The following is a 21327-nucleotide window of genomic DNA, read 5'->3' on the forward strand; positions in this document are numbered from 1 at the left end:
GTTCAATTTTTGTGCAGTCCACTTTATCTGTTTTTTCTTTTATCATTTGTGCTTCTGGTGTCCTATGTAAGAAACTATCACCTAATCCAAAATTACAAATTTTTACTGTGTCGTCTTCTGTAACCCTTAATCTTCAATTAGCTCAGTTTAGCTTCTCTAGTTTCTGCCTTCCTATATCTCTACCCCATTACCCCAGTCACCCGACAAGGGTTTGGAATCTAACAAAGACCTCCTCTCAGGAAAGGGAGGAGGAAGAATCTAAATACCTCTTAATTTTAATGTAATTTAATGTAACACAAATAATTACATTTTCTTACAATTTTCCCTCACACATATATTTATTAGCCATTTGCATAACAAGTGTGACCTGTTTGTGTCTCTGAGCATGTGTAATGTGCCTCTCTCTTTCCTATACTTCTCATGAAAAGCTGTGGCCCTGTGTCAAAGAGTTAGAAATCCTAATCAAAGATTTAGTTAAATGATGAATAAGAGAAAGGTAATGGGTGATTTAGACTTAGAGTGGGTAAAAAGAAAATGATAGGATTAAAAAGAGAAAGAAAAGAAATGAATGAATTAGGGAAAATGAGATGCGAGGAGTCTAAGGAAGTGAAGATTGTAGGGACCTGCCCTTGGAATACAGAAACTAGAACTGGAGGAAGCCACTCTTCCATGGTGCAGCTGAGACCAGAGAAGCTCAGAATGAACTCTGTCCTTAGGGACAGGCAACCTTGAACAGGAGAGAACTTCAGGCTATAAGAGGTAAACTTGGAAAGAGAATCTTTCTAGGGAATCCTAGTAGTGAAGGTTTTGAGCTCAAACTTGGCAGAATTTGGATGGTTCTGGAGGTCTGTACCTTTAAACAAATATTAAATATACATTAGCCCCCTGATGTGTGCCAAGCCTGTGTAATGGTATGATAGAGTGAAACAAAAGAGATAAAAATGGCCCCCACCCCCATGGAGAAGGGAAGAGGCCAGCATCAACCATACTTGCAGTCACCTTAATGTCATTTCAGCCTGCACTCAAGAAGCTCCAGTATAATAATGTCAATATAAGAATACATAGCCCGGCCAGGTGTGGTGCTGCACGCCTGTAATCCTAGCAGCTCGGGAGGCTGAGGCAAGAGGATCTCGAATTCAAAGACAGCCTCAGCAACCGCAAGGCTCTGGGCAACTCAGTGAGACCCTATCTCTAAATAAAATATAAAACAGGACTGAGAATATGACTCAGTGGTTGAGTGCCCCTGAGTTCAAGCCCTGGTACCCAAAAAAGAAGAAGAAGAATATATAGTCCACAGTCATCAGACAGGGGAATGACAAGTATTCTTGGATTCTCGGGAAGAGAAAGAGGGTCAGAGGTGACAGTCACTTGGTTAAATGATATAGTATATTTAAAAATACATTTCTTGCTGGGCATGGTGGCACATGCCTGTAATCCCAGCTAGTCAGGAAACTGAGGGAGTTGAATTTCAAGTTCAAGGCCAGCCTGGGAAAGGGCTAGGGGTATAGCTCAGTGATGGAGTGCCACAGGGTTCAGTTCCCAATCCTGCAAAATAAATGTATACATTTCTTACATATATATAGCTTGTTTCTATGAGTATATAATGTATTAGTCCCTGTTTCTCTGCCTATCTGTAGACTTGAATGCTAAGCTTTCTGTGAGGCATGTCTGAATCCCCTCAGTGTTTTGGAGCCTTTCAGACATCCCGGATGGTTTTCGCTTAGTTATGTCACTATTCAGAATTAGTCATTGCTTACTTTTACTGCTAAGGACAAGGTCCTTAGAAGAGAAGGGGAAAGGACTGTCCCTGAGATCCCCAGATCTTCATATGTAGTCTTTTGTAACAATTGGATGGCACGGTGACCTTAAAATGGAGAGGGATCCCAGGACCTGGATCTGTGCAATGCAGAAATTGTGGTGGGGTCCCCACCTGCCCTGTCAGGCTATGCTATCAAGGCTTCATCTTGACCCAGCACCGTTTTTCCTCCTGGACTCTTCTCCCTTGGAAATATTGTTGGGAAGGGCATGTCCCTGATTTCCAGGGAGGTGACATTAGGTTCCCTTTCTTTCCCTCTCTCTCCAGGTGCCAAGCTCTCCTGATGAAATGTGTTCTGCCCCACTGGGCTCCAGGGGCAGTGTCCGGTGCTGTTGATGCCCTTGTTCGAACTTTCCAGAATGGATAGTCCCCCAAAGCTGACTGGAGAGACCCTCATCGTCCACCACATTCCCCTAGTGCACTGTCAAGTTCCAGACAGGCAGTGCTGTGGAGGGGCAAGTGGAAATAGTGGAAGCACAAGACCCAATCCTTTCTGCCCACCTGATCTGGGCATCGCCCAGCCTGACCAAGACTTGGGACAAGCTGACTCCCTTCTATACAACAGTCTGCACTCTGCTCCAGGGGCATCTACACGGTCAGCAGACAGCACCAAAAGTAGGGGACGGGATGGAAGAGGCGCCGGGGCCCCCAAACGACACAATCCCTTCTTGCTGCAGGAGGGTGTGAGTGAGCCAGGACTTGGTGACCTGTATGATGACAGCATTGGTGACAGCGCCACCCAGCAGTCCTTCCACCTTCACAGCTCTGGCCAACCCACTTTCCATCTATCTTCTTTCCAGTTGCCACCATCTGGCCCTGGAGTGGGCAGGCCTTGGGGAACAACACGCAGTCGGGCTGGAGTGGTGGAGGGACAAGAACAGGAGCCAGTGACCACCTTGGGTACTCAGCAGTGCAGCACTAGCCACTGCTGCAGGCCAGAGCTGGAAGCAGAGACCATGGAGCTGGATGAGTGTGGGGGACCTGGTGGAAGTGGCAGTGGAGGGGGAGCCAGTGACACCTCTGGCTTTTCCTTTGACCAGGAATGGAAACTTAGTTCAGATGAATCCCCAAGGAACCCTGGACGCTCTGGCTCAGGAGCTCAGCACTGCCGCTGCAGTAGCACATCCAGTCAGTCCGAGGCAGCTGACCAGTCCATGGGCTATGTCAGTGACTCCTCATGCAACAGTTCAGATGGTGTGTTGGTCACCTTCAGCACCCTCTACAACAAGATGCATGGCAACTCCCACGCCAACCTCAACTCGGCCCCACAGTCCTGCAGTGACTCTTCCTTCTGCAGCCACTCAGACCCTGGCGCCTTCTACCTGGACCTGCAGCCCTCCCCAGCTGAGTCTAAGATGTCTTGTGAGTCCCACCACCCTGAAAGTGGAGGAAGGGAAGTGGGCTGTGGTTGTCCTCATGCCTCATCTCCTGAGCTTGATGCCAACTGCAACTCCTACCGCCCACACTGTGAGCCCTGCCCAGCGGTGGCTGACCTCACAGCCTGCTTCCAGAGCCAGGCCCGTCTTGTTGTGGCCACGCAAAATTACTATAAACTTGTCACCTGTGACCTGTCCTCCCAATCATCCCCAAGCCCGGCTGGCTCTTCTATCACTAGCTGCTCTGAGGAACACACCAAGATAAGTCCCCCACCAGGTCCTGGCCCAGATCCAGGCCCCAGCCAGCCTTCTGAGTATTACCTCTTCCAGAAGCCAGAAGTTCAGCCAGAGGAACAAGAGACAGTGGGCTCCTCCACAGAAGCAGCAGCTGCCGTGGGCCCCACTGTGCTCGAGGGGCAAGTGTACACCAATACTTCACCCCCCAACCTCAGCACTGGACGTCAGCGCTCTCGCAGCTATGACCGCAGCCTTGAGCGCAGCCCTCCTGTCCGCCTGGGCTCACTGGAACGCATGTTGAGTTGCCCAGTACGTTTGAGTGAGGGCTCTGCCACCCTGGCTGGGTCCAGCTCCCCACCCAAGAGGGTCACCTCCTTTGCTGAGCTAGCCAAGGGCCGGAAGAAAACTGCAAGCTCTGGCTCCCCACCACTTCGGGTGAGCGTTGGGGACTCCTCTCAGGAGTTCTCACCCATCCAAGAAGCCCAGCAAGATAAGGTGGACCCACTGGATGAGGGCACTCGTTGTAGCCATAGCCTTCCACCCATGCCCTTGGGGCCAGGCCTGGACCTACTTGGCCCAGAGCCCTGGTCCACTCAGGTCTGTCAGGGCCCCCAGTCCAGTGAGACTCCACCTGCTGGCCTCCGAGCTACTGGGCAAGTTCCCCTGGCCCCACTGATGGATCCAGGGCCTGCTCTCCCTGGGAGCACAGCCAGCAGCCATACCCAGAGGGATGCAAGAGTTAGAGCTGACGGTAAGGAACTTAGAGGCTGGAGAATACCAAGATATATGCATGGCCTCCTTGGTGATAGGTCCCTGTCAACCACCCCATCCATACCACAAGGGGTTCCTCAGTTTAGGTCTATGATCTTTTCAGTTTGGGACATGTCCTGCTGCCCTGGGGTGGGAGCAAAGGAAGGAAGAGAGAAGCTTAAAAAATACACTTAGGAGATGGAATCAACAGGACTTAGATACTGATGTATTAGGAAACAAAGTATTCATAAGATTGTGATTCTCAACCTGGATGACTAGGAAGATGTTGGTACTATGAATAAGGATTAGAAACAGATTTACTGAAAGAAGGACAAAGCATGTGTTCAGTTTTGGATATTTAGGAATTTGCCACGCTTAAAAGACAACCATAATCTGTGTCCAACAGGAAAACCACACTGGGTAGCAGTGGAGTCCATTCTCCAATTATTAGAGCCACCCTCAGAACCTGAGACTTAAGCTAGGAGCGGGGGCCTGCACCTGTAGTCCCAGCCACTTGGTGGAGGAGGGTTGCTTGAGCCCAGGAGTTGGGCAACAGTGAGACCCTGTCTCTAAAAGTAAAAATTAAAAACAAAAAAAGGAGAGAAAGATCCTGTGATCTGGCCTCCCTAGGCCAGCCCTCTCCCTATTAATTTTATTGTATTTTAAGTAATTATTTTATACCCGCCTTTGTATTTAGGTGGTGCTGGTAACAGAAATCATGAGAGGGACAATCTGTGCCATCAAGGAATTCCAACTCAGGGTGGAAGCAGATTGCTAAAATGCAAAGATGGCAGTGTATGGTGCTGATCAGTGAAAGAATATCTAAATCAGACTCAAGCGTCAGGGCAGGACAGCTAGCACAGTTTACATTTGGGCCCAGTCTAGAAAAATGGTGAGTATTAGGCTTTGTGGAGACTTCTGAGAATGTTTTAGGCCCATGGAATAGTCTGTTCAAAACCACAAAGGCACAGAATAGCTTGATGTGTCCCAGAAATTGCAAGTACAATAATTTGGTTATAGCCATTGTAGGATAGGAATGAATGAAACCACTGAAGGATTTTAATCAGGTGAGTGACTTTGTTGGTGCTGTTCTTGGTTTTTGTTGTTGTTTGCTTAGATGCATAGTCTAGTTTTAGAAAGTTCTCTGGTGATTTGGGTAGGAGAGGTGCTGAAAGGGTGCTTCCCTTGAAATCAGGAGAGACCACCGTATAGATCAGAAAGTTGTTGGAATAAAAGTGGTAGTCAAAGCTATGTGAGTGGATAAGGGCATCTAGAAAGAATGTGTGGAGTTACAAAGTCAACAGGGATAAAGGTTAGGATACTCTGATTTAAGGGGTGAACAGAACAACCCTCAAGAGAGATTGAGATGCAGCCAGGTATGGTGGTGCACACTTATAATCACAATGATTCAGGAGGCAGAGCAGGAGGATTGCAAGTTTGAGACCAGCCTCAGCAAGGTAGCAAGACCTTCGATAACTTAATAAGACCCTGTCTCAAAAGATAAAAAGCTCTAGGAGTATAGGTCAGTGGTAGAGGGCCCCGGGTTCAATCCCCAGTACTGGCAGGAGGAGGGGCAAAAGGCTGACTAAGACGACTTAACCAGAAAAATAGAAGAAAACCTAGCAGAGGGTGAATCACAAGAGCCTAACGATGTCTAAAGAAAAATCACCCAAGATAATGCTGCTAGATCTTCAGATCTTGAAAGTAACTTTCAGGAGCACTGAGGGCAGAACCAGATCTGAGAGAGTGTGGAAGGAGAGGGGAGGTGAAACAGAGGGAGCAAGTTCTCCCATAGCTGTGCTGTAGCCTTAGGTTGGGTCTTTGGCTTCTCAAAGGAAAGGGGTTAAGAATATTGGACTAGGAGTGTGGCTCAGTGGTAGAGCAGCTGCCTGGCATGTGTGAGGCCCTGGGTTTGGACCCCAGCACCACAAAAAACAAAAAAGAAGAGTGTTTTAAAAAGGTATCACCTGTGCTGTTGGGAATTGCAGCCCATCAGAAGACTGTACACCTAGACATATGTAAACAGCTGCGCTGGGGCAGAGTTGACAAGGAGGTCTGTAGGAAAGGCAGGTTCAAGGGATTGGCCAGAGTGCTTCAGAACCCACTTCCTGCTTAGATCACAATGTCTGGTGGATGTATCTGGTGAGATGCTGTGACTGGCATTCTGTGGGCATGAAAAATCTGGTCCAAGAAAGGAAAGGCATTAAAAGGTCTTTTTCTATTAGATAAGACTTGGCTCTATTCTGTAAGTCTCCAGTAACCTACCACAGGGCTTTTGTCTTGACTTCATACACCCTTTTTTAAATCAAAATATGAATGACAATTCATTGAATTTGTGGATGACAACAGAAGAAACAGGTTGATATATCTGGGAATGGCAAGAAGAAGCTGAGAAGGCTCTTTGAGATCCTGAGCAGCAGAACCAAGAATCAAAAGGATCTTGCCAGATCTTGAAAGAACAAAACTAATAAAGCAGGGACCGATATGAGGTTTAATATGTGAGCTTTGTTTGGGGTATTTAATTGATTGTAAACTCAGAATGAGTCAGCAGTTTATAAGGGCCTCCCAAAAGTTAAAACCATAGATTTATTCATAGATCCCAAAAGGGAAGAGCAAATAGTTCTCCCACACTTCCGAACCAATGAGTGCTTGCTTACTGGTGATCCATGGAATTCTGGGCACTATATTTTAAGAAGGAACAGGGGGACTAGGCCTATTTCACCCAGACAAGAGCAAACTCAGATGAATTTGGTCTTTGTCCAGTTTTCTCAAGGACTATCACATAGGAAAGTGGGAAAACTTGCTCTCTGTATTCCCAGAGGGAGGAACTGAGACCCATTTCCCAGAGTGGGCCCCTTCTTATCTTATTCTTCTGCCCCAAATCACATCCTGAAACATTATAGGGAGACTTTTTAAAGAGTAGGAATAAATAGTTAATTCAGACATACTTTATATAGGTGGTATAATAAAGCTGTGGTTGAGAGGACCTAATCTGATAGCCAGCATCAGCTCAGCCTTGAAGTGTGATTAAGTAGAGAGAAAGATGATGTTCCCAATGGAGAAAGCAGTGTGCTTAAAAATGGGGATGGAGTTGGGCATAGAGGGACAGGCCCTGTAATCCCTGCTACTCTCCAGTCTGAGGCAGGAGGATCACAAATTCCAGGGTACCCTGAGCAATTTAGAGAAACCCTGTTTCAAAAAAAAAAATTTTTTTTTATTTTTTTATTTTTAATTTTAAGGGCTGGGGGTGTAGTTATTAGTAGAGCACTTGTTTAGCATGTGACAGGCCCGTGGTTCAATCCCCTATACCAAAATAGGAAGGGAAGGAGGTAGGGGAGGGAGGGAAAAAGAAAGAAGGAAATGGGGATGGGTAGGAAGAACAGAGCGTGGAAATAAGCGTGGAAATCCAAGGGAAGAGCAGCCTGATTTGTGCCATGTGCAGGTACCTTCTTGGCCTGAGAACATTTGACTTTATTCTGTGGTCACTAGAAACCACAGGAGATAAAATGAGAAGGTGAATTATTTCCAGAGGCTAGCTGATTTATGTATAGTGATTCTAGATGCAGTGAAACTGGCATGAATCACAACAGGGGGTTCATTCAGCTATTCAGTACCTACTGTTTACCAGGCCTATGTAAGGCCCTGGGGACATAGCAATGAACAGTATAATCCCTACTTTTCTGGAGTTTTTATAAAAAGTAATAGGCAATAAACACAAAAATAATTTCTGATAATAAAAAAATGCACAAAGAAAAGGAAACAAAGTGACAAGACACAAAGTGACCTGCCAGAGGGGCAAGAGTGGTCAGAGATCTTCCTGGGAGGAGTGATGGTAGAGCTGTTGTCTGAGTGATGAGATTTCAGGCAAAAGGCAACAAGATGTTAATGGACTTGGCCTGTTAAAGACAGAAGGAAAGTGTGGCTAGAACCAAGTAAGCAAGGGAGAATGACAAAGTGCTCTCTAAGCACTGGGGATGGCAGGAGGGTATAGTTTGAAAATGTCCCCAGGGTATGATTCTGAAACACCTCCCTAATGGGGCTGTGGTTCCCATCCATCATGACTCACTGATGTAAAAGAAAAGATGAGGGTTAGGAAAACCAACTGACACCACATTGTGTGGTGAGAACTTTGACCCCAGAGTCAGAATCTGGTGTAGACAAAATTCTGAGTCTGCCAGTTCCTAATTGTGTGAATTTGAGCAAATGACTTAATGTCTCTAACATTCAAAATTCTGATCTGTCAAAATGCTGTCCTGCCTCAGAGCTGTTGAGCCACCCTTTCAGTGAGCCACACCCAGGGGTTTTAGACCTTGTGAATGCTTGTGGCGCCACCTTGTGTTCATTCACAGGTCCACCACATGCTCTGTTTTCTTAGGCATGCAGTCTATACACACGGTGCAGTATCCTGGAGTTCTGAGTTTAGTTCTGAACCCCCTGTTTTGAGGGACACTGATCTGAACACTGGCTGAAAGAATAAGAAACCAGCTTTGGGAATCATGTGCAGAGGGAGCAGATGTGGATTGTGAGGTTCCAGTGCCAGGATCATGGAAGAGCGGGAGTTGGGGTAGAGGGATAACAGGAAGGCTGGTTTGGGCTGCTGCAAGTAAAGAAGTGTTTTTCAGGGTGTGGTGGTATACACCTGTAATACCAGCTACTTAGAAGGTTGAGGCAGGAGGATTGCAAGTTCAAGGACAGCCTTGGCAACTGATCGATACCCTGTCTTGCTAACTGTTGGGGATGCAATTCAGTGGTAGAGTAATTGCCTAGCATGTGACAGGCCCTAGGTTTAATCCCCAGTACTGGGGGGAAAAAATGATTTGCTCAAGAATGAAACATGCTGATATATCTCCACTTATATGATGATGAATGAGTGAAAGCTCAGTCAGTGACATGACACTGAAAATCTGTGACTTTGACTCTTAAGACTTTAGGCCTTAAAAACAAAGAAACCAGTGGGCTGTGGAGATAGCTCAGTAGGTAAAGTGCTTGCCTTACAAGCACAGGGCCCTGGGTTCGATCCTCAGTACTGCAAAAAAAAAAAAGAAAGAAACCAGTGTTTCTGTGAGGCGTGGTGGTGTGTACCTATGATCCCAATAATTTGGGAGGCTGAGGCAAGAGGATCTGAAGTTTGAGGCCAGCCTCAGCAACTTAACAAGACTCTTAGGAACTTGGTGAGACCCTGTCTCAAAATTTAAAAAATGAAAAGGTCTGTGAATGTGGCTCATTAGTAAAGTACCCCTGGGTTCCATCCCCAATACCAAAAAAGAAAAAAAAAAAAAAAAAAAAAACGTGTTTCTGCCAGAGAGAAATGGAAGAAGACATCAAGGGAGCTGTTTTAAAATAGCAAATTGTAAGTTAAAGAGCCCTACATCAGAGTGATCTAAAGGAGGTCAAGGTTAATATTGTGGGCTTGGGAGTCATCTATATGAAAGTCCGAACTTAAGCATATTCTATGCAAGGGAGAAAGTGTGAAGGGAGATGTGAGAATTGAATCTAAGGTACACATACTTTGAAGTCAAGAGACTGAAGAGGGAGTGAACAGCAGATGTATAAGACAGACCAGTATCATAAAAACATAGGAAACATGTTACAGAAGGGAGAGCGATGTTCCATTCCACAAATTTAGATTGCTCCTGCCCCATTCGATTCCTACAACCTAGGCCCTGCCCCTCTTCCCACTGGGCATCATCTGCTGACTCTGCTTCTGTATTTCCTTCTTGGTGAGTTTCAGTGTCTGATTCCTTCTCCATACCTGTTGCTACAGGAGGTGGTGCTGAGAGCCGACCAGTCCTTCGATACAGCAAGGAGCAGAGGCCAACCACGCTGCCCATCCAGCCCTTCGTGTTCCAGCACCACTTCCCCAAGCAGCTGGCCAAGGCCCGGGCCCTCCACAGTCTCTCCCAGCTCTATAGCCTCTCCGGCTGCAGCCGTGCACAGCAGCCTGCCCCACCGGCTGCCCCCACTGCGCCAGGCCCAGCCCCAGCTCCCTCAGGGGAGCCACAGGTGTCCACATCCCGAAACACTGGCAGAGGTGCCAGGAAAGCTGGGCCTGAGCCAGAGACCTTACGGCCATCACCCCTGGGCAGCTACTCCCCCATCCGGAGTGCCGGCCCCTTTGGGCCCAGCACTGACTCTTCTGCCTCTACTTCGTGCTCCCCTCCTCCAGAGCAGGCCACAGCCACAGAAAGCCTACCCCAATGGAGCCACTCCTGTCTTCCTACTGTCCAGCCTGCCACCTCCCAGCAGCCACAGAAGGAGGATCAGAAGATACTGACCTTGGCTGAATACCGACTCCATGGAACAGGAAGTTTGCCACCTCTGGGCTCCTGGAGATCTGGCTTTAGCCGGGCAGAAAGCCTGGCCCGAGGAGGTGGTGAGGGCAGCATGACCTCCAGACCCAGTAACGGTATGAACTTCATCCCCAGCCCAAGCAATTCTACCTCTTCTTTAAATGGGGTCAGAGGTTAAAATGTTTGCATCTCCTTCCCCCAGCATCTGTGGATAATATCTGTATACTCCTAACCCTAGCGCTTTACTTGGGCCCATTGGTTGGATATGAAATGCTGTCTCCTAATTCTTGCTTGTCTATCTCTTCTGCTGATCTTCTGCTTCCAGCCAACCACCTATCCCCTCAAGCCCTCAAGTGGCGGGAATACAGGAGGAAGAACCCACTAGGGCCACCTGGTTTGTCAGGGAGCCTAGACCGAAGGCCACAGGAAGCTCGGCTGGCTCGCAGGAACCCCATCTTTGAGTTCCCTGGTTCCTTCAGTGCTGCTAGCCATCTGAATTGCCGACTGAATGGTGTGTGGGCAAGGTCCCCAGTACACCCAGGGCAGGCTCTCTGCCACAGCTGGGAAGGGCTGGAAGAGGGGTCAGTTCCACAGGAACATGTCTCAGAGGGTCTGAGGCAGTGAACTGAGCCGAAACTCTTGGAAAGAGAGTTGTCTAGATTTGATTTTTTTGTTGTTGTTGTTTCTCTTCTTTACAGGTCAGATAGTGAAGCCGTTACCACTGACCTGCCCTGACTTGCAAGACCCCTTTTCCTTGACTGAGAAGCCTCCAGCTGAGTTTTGTCTGTCCCCAGATGGCAACTCAGAAGCCATTTCCATCGACTTGCTTCAGAAAAAAGGTACATACAACCCCCAGCTCAAGCCAGGGTTTCTGCTGCCACTGCCTGCGCAGGCCTATTGCCCTGCGTCTAGCCCTCCAGAATAACCGCTTGTCTCAAAAGTGCTGCAGAGGACTTGCAGAGCACAGGAGCACGAGGTGGAAGCTCATGCACTGTGAGTGGGCAAGTGTCATTTTCAGATACTTAGGCACCAGACTTTGGCCTCTACCCTCACTGAGCCAATATCGTGAGGGAGAGCATGGTGTGGTAAGTGCTTACGTGCTCCAGTGGGCATACTGAAGGGACAACAGGACCTGGCAGCTTCAGGAAGCATGTGGATGACATCTGATGAGATGAGGACTGACAAGAACCACTTTATTTGGCAAATGAGTGACCACTGAATTAAAAGAGCAGTTTCAGGGAGATGGTGGGGAAATAATTGAGCGTAATTGTAGGGTAAAAGGTAGGAGCCTGTGGTAGGGGGGACAGATGACTTGCACAGACAAGTGAGATCCAGAGCTTAGGAAAAGGGAAGAACTAGGCAAGAAGAGAAATAGCCACTGCCTCCCAGGTGAGGCGGGAGGGAAAGAGGAGGAATAAACCCAGTATAATGTTTTGTGTTTTGTTTGGGATTTTTTGTTTGGTTGATTGGTTGTTTTGTTTTGTACTGGAGATTTAAAAACTCAGTACAAAGCCCTTTACCACAGAGTCACATCCCCAGCCCTTTTCATTTTTCCTTTTGAGACGGGTCTCACTAAGTTGCTTAGGACCTCACTAAGTTGCTGAAGCTGGCCTCAAACTCGGGATCCTCCTGCCTCAGCCTCCCAAGCTGCTGGGATTACAAGTGTGCACTGCTGTGCCATGTTTTGGAGGGAGAGGGAAGTTGGAGGAGTTCATAACCAATGGCTTCTGTTCTCTGTGTGAAGTAGAACCAAGTGCTTGAGAAGAGGAGTAAAGATTTGGCACAGCAACTTAAGGGTGTAGCAGAGGGTGCTGACCAGACAAATACCAAACAATTACCTTTGTCTGGCACCAACCTGAGGGACCTGGATTTTCTCCAGCCACAGTCAGTGGCCTGTTTTCTGGGAGTAGAGATCGATTGTTGAATTGATCTAGGATCCAGGGCTGGGAAGTGAGGATTGAAGGTCTTGGTAATGGTAGCACTGAGTTGGACCCAGGCTGGGAGGTAAAGAACGGAGGGACCAGACATGGTGGGCACACCTACAATCCCAGAAACTCAGGAAGCCATGACAGGAGGATTGCAAGTTCAAGGGTAGACCAAGCACTTTAATGAGCCCCTGTCTCCAAATTTAATTTTTTTAGAAAGTGCTGGGGGTGTAACGCAGTGTTAGAACACTCGTAAGTAATTTCTCAGCACCAGGGTGGGACAGAGCCTGAAAATGCACAAGCAGAAAAAAGCGTGACCTGGTATCTTCATACCAGGGACACTGGGAGTAAGTGTGGGAGTTCATTCCACTTGCTTGACTAGGGGCTGGCTCAAGGCCTTGTCAAATTCTTCTTGCAGGGCTGGTAAAAGCTGTTAATACAGCTGTGGACCTCATTGTGGCCCATTTTGGCACAAGCCGGGATCCTGGTGTAAAGGTAGGCAAGAAAATGTGGAGAGCTGGACTTTGCTCTGTAGACCTTCGCCTGTGATGTGCCACCACCTTCTCTTGCTTTCTTGCATTTAGAGCCCAGAGTTGGAACTTGGGGATGGGGATGGCAAGAGGGGGAACCCTGTTCTTCTTAGAGAAGATCCAACTTAGAGAACCAAGGTCAGACTTCACATGATTCCCTGAATTTCCCAACTGCATCTGCAGGCAAAGCTGGGAAATAGTTCAGTGAGCCCCAACGTAGGCCACCTGGTTCTGAAGTACTTGTGCCCTGCGGTCCGAGCTGTTCTAGAGGATGGGCTCAAGGCCTTTGTATTAGACGTCATCATTGGGCAGCGTAAGAACATGCCATGGAGCGTGGTTGAGGCTTCCACACAGCTTGGTAAGTTCTAGGTGGCAAGATAGGGACCCTAGACTGAATTTAAGACTGTAGAAATTAGTCATGTAACCTCCTGCCTTCCTCCCAGGCCCATCCACCAAGGTCCTGCATGGCCTCTACAACAAAGTCAGCCAGTTCCCAGAGCTCACCAGTCATACCATGCGCTTTGATGCCTTCATTCTCGGCCTGCTCAAGTGAGTATGTGGAGCAGCAAGCTCTCCTCTACAGCCAGGCCTGCTGGGCTCTGCCCCTTCTCAAGAACCAGCTCCCTCAACTGAGACAGAAGGGGTGGATCTGAACCACAGATCAGGCTTCCTTTCTCCACAGTTGGCTACAGCCTCTTCCCCTTGTACCCACAACTCTCTGACACTAGTCACTGATATGGTCTCCTGCTTTTACAAATCTATAACATGGCTCATTTGGAAATTAATTGGGTTCTCGATTTCTCTGGATCTTGTGACTGATCCCCTAAACTCCAGCTGTGCTCCCAAATTCTCCTTGAACCGTAAGGCCACCTTGGAACCCACACAGTAGTAGTATCCTTTCTCAGGGATGGGCCCAGGTCATCCCCTTTGGCCCTGAGCTGCCTGTCCTCTCACTGAGTAGTCACACTGACTTCTTGGGTCTTGTGCAAGCTGACTCCATTTTAGGGGAAGTGACTGGCTTGTGAACTACTTGTATACCCCACTCCTCATGTCCCCGCTGACTTTCCAGAATTAGGTAGAATTCCTGCCATAGAAAGAGATTTTCACCTACACTTGCTCCCTGTATCTGTGTACTTTATACGTTATTATCTGGCTATGTCCACACAAGACTCAATGTTTTTCCACCTATCTCCCTACAGCATCCGGTCCCTGGAGTTCTGGTTTAATCACCTCTATAACCACGAAGGTAAAACCCTGAACCTGCTATGTCTCTCACAGTCAATCCAGGCCAGACCTCAGAGACTCTGAAGAGGGAGAAATTACTGTATTTTTCAGGTGCTGGAGTTAGAGAGGGAGACCATACAAACCTTTGGGTGTCTTCCCAAGTGCTCTTTCAGTTTTCTGCTTGACTTAGAGCCTTGCAGGCAGCAGGAGACTCAGGCAGTCTGGTAGTTGGAGTGGAGTGACCAGAAACCCCAACGCTCCTCTCTTTCAAACTCAAGAGCTGCCACTTCAGGTGGAGGAGTTTGTACACCGCACAGCTGCAGGGGCCTGGTGTGCACTGTAATAGCACACTGCTGGGCAGCAGCATGTGTGACTCCACCTCAGCATCCCACTCAGGCCAGGCTCTGCTCATCCCTCTTTCCCCTAGATATCATCCAGACGCACTACCATCCCTGGGGCTTCCTGAGTGCAGCTCACACCGTGTGCCCTGGCCTCTTTGAGGAGCTGCTGCTGCTGCTGCAACCCCTGGCCCTGCTGCCCTTCAACCTCGACTTGCTTTTCCAGCATCGGCTGCTGCAAAGTGGGCAACAGCAGCGGCAGCACAAGGAACTGCTGCGGGTGTCCCAGGACCTGTTGCTGTCTGCCCACTCAACGCTGCAGTTGGCCCGGGCCCGTGGCCAGGAGGGCCCTGGAGACATGGACAGGGTGGCCCATGGGGAGCGGGTGAAGGGTGTGGGTGCTCCAGAAGGAGAAGAGGAGGACGAGGAAGAGGAGACAGAAGAGGTGGCAGAGGCATCTGGGGGCTCAGGCCATGGCAGGTGGGCCCGAGGTGGACAGGCTGGCTGGTGGTACCAGCTCATGCAGAGCTCCCAGGTCTATATTGATGGCTCCACTGAGGGTTCTAGGTTCCCTCGAGGTAGCAGCAATAGCAACAGTGGCAGCAATAGTGAGAAAAAGAAAGGGGCAGGAGGTGGGGGGCCTCCCCAGGCTCCACCCCCCCGAGAGGGAGTAGTGGAGGGGGCTGAGGCCTGCCCTGCCCCTGAGGAGGCCCTTGGCCGGGAGAGGGGCTGGCCCTTCTGGATGGGAAGCCCCCCTGACTCTGTGCTCGCTGAGCTGAGGCGTAGTCGGGAAAGGGAGGGGCCTCCTGCCCCGACAGCAGAAAATGAGGAAGGGACCTCAGAGTCTTCTCCTGGGGGCATCAAGTGGGGACACCTCTTTGGTTCCCGGAAAGTTCAGCGGGAAACCCGGCCCACAAACAGGTGAGAGCCTCCCCATGGTGTGGGTGTGGAGTGGGGGAGCCTGAGCTAAGCCAGGGCATGGACAGAGCCAGAGCCCGCCTGCTCTCCCCTAGGCTGCCCTCAGACTGGCTGAGCCTAGACAAGTCCATGTTCCAGCTAGTGGCACAGACGATGGGTGCCCGCCGGGAGCCAGAGCCCAAGGAGAGCTTGCAGGAGCCACACTCTCCAGCGCTGCCCTCCAAGCCTCCATGGTGAGCTGGGGAAATGGAAGGATCGGGGAGCTGGGTTTGACTGTCATGGGGTTTCTCTGACCTCCGTTTGTTATTTCTCCAGCGAGGTACAGGCACTGTGCCACCATCTGGCCACAGGCCCTGGACAGCTGAGCTTCCGCAAGGGAGATATCCTGCGGGTGCTGGGGCCAGCAGGAGGAGACTGGCTGCGCTGCAGCCGTGGCCCCGATACTGGCTTGGTGCCTCTGGCCTACGTGACGTTGACCCCGCCTCCAAGTCCAAACCCTGGAAGCAGCCAAAACTGAGGCCCTGTGCATGCTGGTGGCCTCAGGGACCCTCATTACCCCCAGACTCAGAGCCTGAGAATCCTGCACCCTTTCTGGCTACAGAAAGTAGACTGAGAGCTGGGGCCACATATCCCTGTGCTGGACCTGCTCCCTGTGCTCAGTATTAATTACTCCCCCTTAACTGTCCCAGTGACCTCGTCCACACCTCTACCCGGGAAAGGAGGGAAGGGGTGCAGCACTGGGCTGCCAGGAGTCCCTGGCCCATGTGGGCCAACCCTTCCGGGGGTCTACATAGACAGCAAGTACCTGTGAAAGGAGATGACCTAGAAGGCCATCTGTAGGCAAGGTGGTGATAAGGATATGTAACAGTATTGGGGCCAGATCCCTAGCCCCCTCCAGCTGTAAATAGGCTGTGACCAGTGCCTGGTCATCAGAAGAAGGAGGAGGAGCCCAAGCTTCTGTTTATGTATTTATTTATTTATTTATTACACCTATTAATAAAAAAGGTGCTCGGCCTCCAAACCATTTTCTTTGTGCTCCCACTCCCCCACGCCCCTGCTGCCACCTCTCTCTTCGAAAAGAATAGCTGGGATAGAATGAAAAGGAAGGGAGAACTTGAGGTCCAGGTACTTAAGCCAGGAGCTGCTTCTGGGTGGTGCTGAGGCCCAGAGCATCATGGGTGAGATGCCCAAATGTATGGCCAAACTGGAACTTATACCCTGTGTGGCCAAGAGAGTCTGTCATAGATAGCCAGTAACATGAAAGAGCCATTTAACTCTCAGCCAGTTGCCTAGACCACCCAAACTCTGGTCCTAACTCCTCCCTGTGACTACCTTAGTTTCCTTTTTTGTCTAATGATAAACTGAATCATATGATCCAGGATCCCCCCATTTGTTCCAGTCACCCAATCCACACCCTGTCCCATTCAGCACACATAAACATGCCAGTCACAGTGGCTCCCTCAGGCTTGTCTCACCTGGCACGTAGCCCCCATAGTGAGGTAGCAGACCCAGGTTCCGAAGGTAGGTCCTGGGAAGGGGGGGCAGAGTTTTGGAATCCTTCTGGGCCCTGCCCAGTGAGTTCTTCTGCCCAAATTCCTGCAGTGCCTGGTTGGTGAGCACAGGGAAGCTGGAGCCGAAGAGGAAGCGGGCACGGGGCACATAGCCAGTGAAGCCTGAGTGGATGGGGACACTGAGTCAGACATCCTGTGGGCCTCCCCATGCCTTTGGTCATTACCTACCTCCTCTTACCTGACATGAAGAACTTCCGAGGGTCTGTATCATCCATGGAGTAGGGGGAAGCCTTGTGAGAGAAAGTGATAGAAGAAAAATCGTGCTGTCAAATTTAAGCCCCTATGTGCTTACACAAGCCCCCAGGGACATGGAGCTGGCATTTCAGCCCCAATCCCTGCACCCTCAGTCACACTACCACCGCCAACCCCAGACCTGGACACAAAGGAAAAGCTCCCACTCCCGCGCCACCACACCTCTCACCAGTCTTCTTGGTCTTACTTGTTCTACCTCCTGCTTCAGCTCTGGCTCCTTCCCTGCCTCTAGCTCTAACTCTGATGTTGGCTCTTGGTCTTTCTTGTCTTTTTCTCCCTTGGCCTCCTTTGACAGTTTTTTACTCCCCTGCCCACCATGCCACTGAGTAAAATCATTCAGAGCCTCAGCCCAGACCCGGTTGCAGTTCTTGGCAAAGATGAACTGTGCCTGGGGTACAAAACCTGGTGTGCAAGGAACAAGGAAGATAGGTTAGTACTGGGGACTCATTCTGTGGGGTGGGAGCACCTGTTCAGGCTGGTATACAAACCTGTGTACCCGGGAATCATGCTGGAGCTGAGCCTTTCGTGCCCACGCCTGGGAGGGAGGCTCCCCCTGGGAGGCTCAGGAGATCTTGGACGACGAATGGGTGGCAGAAGTGTGCGGTGGGTAGGGGGCCAGGCTAGGCCAGGAGGGCCTCGAAGTAGCTGACCAGTCAGCTGCCCATAGGTCTGGCCCATGTTGAACCGAAGTAGTGGGCAATGTCCAGTGTACCTGTAGCACAGGACTCCCCACTCACTTCCAGAATTCCCTCACCATCCCCAGAGACAGAAAAACCCTCTAAAGCCCTGATATTTCTGGACTTGGCTGTGCAGATATTTGGAGCAGGCTTGCTAAGGCCTTTGCCTGGGTTTCCAGTCCTTCCGCTGCTGTTCCCATGGAGAAGACAACACAGGACTTCACGGCAGACCCAGCTATTGAATTCCCTTGCTTTTCCTCCCCATCCAATACCATAGATACCCCGGCCTTGGATCTCTCAAACCAATGCATCTACTCGGCCCCAAGATTTAGTCTTCTAAATGTAGTGACCCAACTCCTATATTTAAGTCCCAGTTTCCAGAAGCCAGCAAAGGAGTGCTCTGGATAGAGGCCTTACCCTGGGATATAATGAGGGTTCAGAGGACTGAGTCCTGGGATGAAGTTGCTGGACACAGCCATGGGAACCCAGGAAGTTCCTTTTGTTTCCTTTGCACTGAGCCTCTGTGTACTGTGTCCAGGGCTGTGAGGCCAAAGGAAGGAGGCGGGGCTGGAGGAGGAGGAGGGGTGGCTAGTGTGAGAATAGCCAGAGAATAGGCTCACTGGTTTCTCTACCACAGGACAAATGCCATCCTGCCACCTGAGGCAAGGAAGAGGCTTAGAAGTCCAACTTTTTCACTCCAGGAAAAATGAAGCCTTGAGGAGGGAGGGCAAAAACCTCTAGGGCCCTTCAGGTCTATCTCAGAAGACTTCTTGAGGCCTCCCTATCTGACGATGGCCTGAGGAGGTGTAGCTGAGGTGCCCCTTGTGAGTGAGTTCCTTGGGCAAGGGTCTGAGGGGAAGTGATCCAGGAAAGAAGGAACCTGGAGACCTCAAGGTACTAACAGTTACTTTCTTTTCTTTTAGTTGTTGATGGACCTTTGTTTTATTTATTTATTTATTTATTTATTTATTTATTTATATGTGGTGCTGAGGATTGAACCCAGTACCTCACATGTGCTAGGCAGGTGTGCTACCACTGAGCTACAACCACGGCCCCAGAACTTAGCTCTTTTGACTCCTACATAGTGTACATTCTGTGCCAAGCAGAACGTTTTGTATTTGTTAATTGGATGATTCAGATTATAACAATATTCAACAAATAATCCTTGTTAAACTACTTCACTGAAAATAACTGTTACAGGGCTGGGTTTGTGGCTCAGTGGTAGAGCTCTTGCCTAGCATGTGTGAGGCACTGGGTTCGATCCTCAGCACCACATAAAAATAAATAAAGGTATGTGTCCATCTATAACTAAAAATATTTTTTTTAAAAGCAGCTAAGTTCCATGACTTTGGGCATGTCTGAACCCCACAGTTTTTGTTTACAAATGCACCTAGCACTACTCACTCTACTCTTGTTGTGTGGTCCAAACTAATGTATACTTGGAGGTGGCACTGGGGATTGAACCCAGGACTTAATGCATATTAGGCAAGCCCTCTACCACTGAGCCACATCCTTGGCCATATATATATGTTTTTCTTTCTTTTAACTTTGAAGACTGTGAAGCCAAAATGTTGGTGTAGAGAAAAGCACAGCCATGAGGCCAGGCAGGCATGGGCTCATAATAGCTTGTGACCTTGAGTGGACCCAGTCTCTCAGAACAGGTAACTTTGGAGCCTGAATTCCCTAAACAATATATATGTATGTATGACCTAACCTACTGAGGTATTTAAGGACAGAGTAAGCTAGTGTGTGTGACAGTGGCGGCACTTAGCTACTAGAACTGCGTTTCCTCTTTTTGTCTGATGTCTTTTAGCTTCTGAAGCATGGAAGATCAATAGTTTTACATTCAGTGGATATGGGTTTTTGTGTTTGGGGGGGTTGATGTGGGTTTTTTTTGTGTGTGGGGGGGCACCAGGGATTGAACTCAGGGCACTCGACCTCTGAGCCACTTCCCCAGCCCTATTTTGTATTTTATTTAGAGACAGGTTCTCACTGAGTAGCTTAGCACCTTGCTAAATTGTTGAGACTGGCTTTGAACTTTTAATCCTCCTGCCTCAGCCTCCCGAGCTGCTGGGATTACACCATACCCAGCAATAAAGTATTCTTACTGGAAATTTGGGGGAAAGAGCTTTGAGACTAGAGCTGGGGTGAAAAGCCAAGGGACAAGTTAGAATTTATTAAGAAAATGATCCAGATTCAAAGAGAAGAAAAAGCACCATAAGGACCAGATCACAGAGAAAATAAAGCATGATTAGAACTTAGCTCTGGCTGAGTCAGGGCCAGGCTGGCCACCTTCCCAACGTAGATTCACTACTCATCTTCCCAGTCCCGGGCTGTAGCAGTGCCCGTGCTGACCATGCACAGCACTGACATCTCAAGGGAATTGTCCAAGAGCACCGGCCCCAAGGAACACATTTCATATTCCTCAATGTTCTGCCAAGGATGGCCTTGGCATGTGTCATCTAGGAGTCTGGCTCACAGTTAAGGAAATCTGCCAGAGTGAGGGTGGGAGCTGAGGGGAGAGCCCAGAATAACAGTAGTCTGTCAAGGTTAACAGCCTGGACTTCGGATCCTATGGCAGGCACTTCGGGTTGCAGTTTCTATTTTCTATCCCCTATTCCCATCTCTCTTCTTCCAACCAGTCAGGAACTTCAGGGACAGCCAGCCCTAGGAGTGAGTCTTAATTAGTCCAGGCTCATACTGGTCCCCTAGCCAATGACTGGGTAAGCATTTGGCATTCTGTGCAATATGAGGGGAACTGCTGGGGCAGGGCTGGGGGAGCATTCTGGGAAGTTCCTTTGCTTTTAAAAAGAGCTGCATAAGAAAAATGTCTACTTCTGCCTCTAAACATTCTGTGGGTGTAAGGATAGAACCTTGGCAGCCTTTGTGGAAAGCTGACCTGGGGACAAAGCCTGAAGACATCAAAGAGGGCTAGCAGAATGAAATAGCTGAGGTTTTGACAATAATGGGGAATCACTGAATCAACCACCTTTTTATTTCATTATTGTTAAAGTCACTTCGTTTTGTTTGCCAAAGAGCCAAAGACATCATAACCTTAAAAGTTAAATTAAAAGGTGGGTGCACAACTACAATTGCAGCTATTTGGGAGGCTGAGGCAAGAGGATCACAAGTTCAAGGCCAGCCTGGGCAATTTATGAGACTGTCTCAAAGTGAAAATACACATGAACTGGGAATGGAGCTAAGAGATAGCACATTCCTGGTTTCAATACCCAATACCATGAAAAAAATAAATATAACTGTTACAAATTCCAACTTCACTATACAGACCTGGCCAAATTCTTTGAGCCTCTGTTTTCTCATTTATACCACGGGAAAACTATTGTTACTGCCTCACGGAGTAGGGTAAGATAGATGAGATGATGTGTAACAGGCAATTATCTCAGAATCTAGTTTTTTGTAAGT

At 49.0% G+C, this 21327-nt stretch overlaps 2 protein-coding genes across 4 annotated transcripts in view; one reads left to right on the forward strand and one right to left on the reverse strand.

Moving 5' to 3' along the window:
• The window catches only part of RUSC2 (RUN and SH3 domain containing 2), a 60034-nt gene extending 43606 nt beyond the window's left edge, over positions 1-16428 (forward strand). For 2 of the 3 annotated variants that reach the window (XM_079111812.1, XM_079111813.1), the window contains exons 2-12: positions 2084-4180; positions 9944-10585; positions 10795-10980; positions 11168-11308; positions 12813-12889; positions 13108-13282; positions 13368-13473; positions 14124-14170; positions 14576-15407; positions 15500-15637; positions 15720-16428. In XM_079111812.1, the coding sequence (XP_078967938.1) occupies positions 2152-4180; positions 9944-10585; positions 10795-10980; positions 11168-11308; positions 12813-12889; positions 13108-13282; positions 13368-13473; positions 14124-14170; positions 14576-15407; positions 15500-15637; positions 15720-15921 (4575 nt within the window). In that variant the 5' untranslated portion in view covers positions 2084-2151 and the 3' untranslated portion in view covers positions 15922-16428. The remainder of the gene's footprint in view (positions 1-2083; positions 4181-9943; positions 10586-10794; positions 10981-11167; positions 11309-12812; positions 12890-13107; positions 13283-13367; positions 13474-14123; positions 14171-14575; positions 15408-15499; positions 15638-15719) is intronic. The other variant, XM_079111814.1, reaches the window with a different exon arrangement.
• Positions 16429-16493: 65 nt separating this feature from the next.
• CIMIP2B (ciliary microtubule inner protein 2B) lies at positions 16494-18786 on the reverse strand. Its single transcript, XM_079111829.1, has 6 exons — positions 18322-18786; positions 17716-17939; positions 17415-17629; positions 17154-17205; positions 16880-17077; positions 16494-16622 (listed from the first exon to the last, which is right to left on the reverse strand). Exons 1-6 carry the CDS (start codon positions 18381-18383, stop codon positions 16534-16536), a joined length of 840 nt encoding a protein of 279 aa, XP_078967955.1. The 5' UTR covers positions 18384-18786; the 3' UTR covers positions 16494-16533.
• Positions 18787-21327: the final 2541 nt, after the last annotated feature.

This window comes from Sciurus vulgaris, assembly GCF_902686455.1.
Source record: "Sciurus vulgaris genome assembly, chromosome: 15".
In the NCBI taxonomy this organism is placed as follows: domain Eukaryota; kingdom Metazoa; phylum Chordata; class Mammalia; order Rodentia; family Sciuridae; genus Sciurus; species Sciurus vulgaris.

Coding starts and splice junctions, on each gene's coding strand:
- CIMIP2B (XM_079111829.1), bottom strand. CDS start 18,383: ATGGCTGTGTCCAGCAACTTCATCCCAGGACTCAGTCCTCTGAACCCT. Junction 17,630..17,715: donor CATGATTCCCGGGTACACAG/GTTTGTATACCA, acceptor CTTGCACACCAG/GTTTTGTACCCCAGGCACAG. Junction 16,623..16,879: donor CTATGGGGGCTACGTGCCAG/GTGAGACAAGCC, acceptor TTGGCCACACAG/GGTATAAGTTCCAGTTTGGC.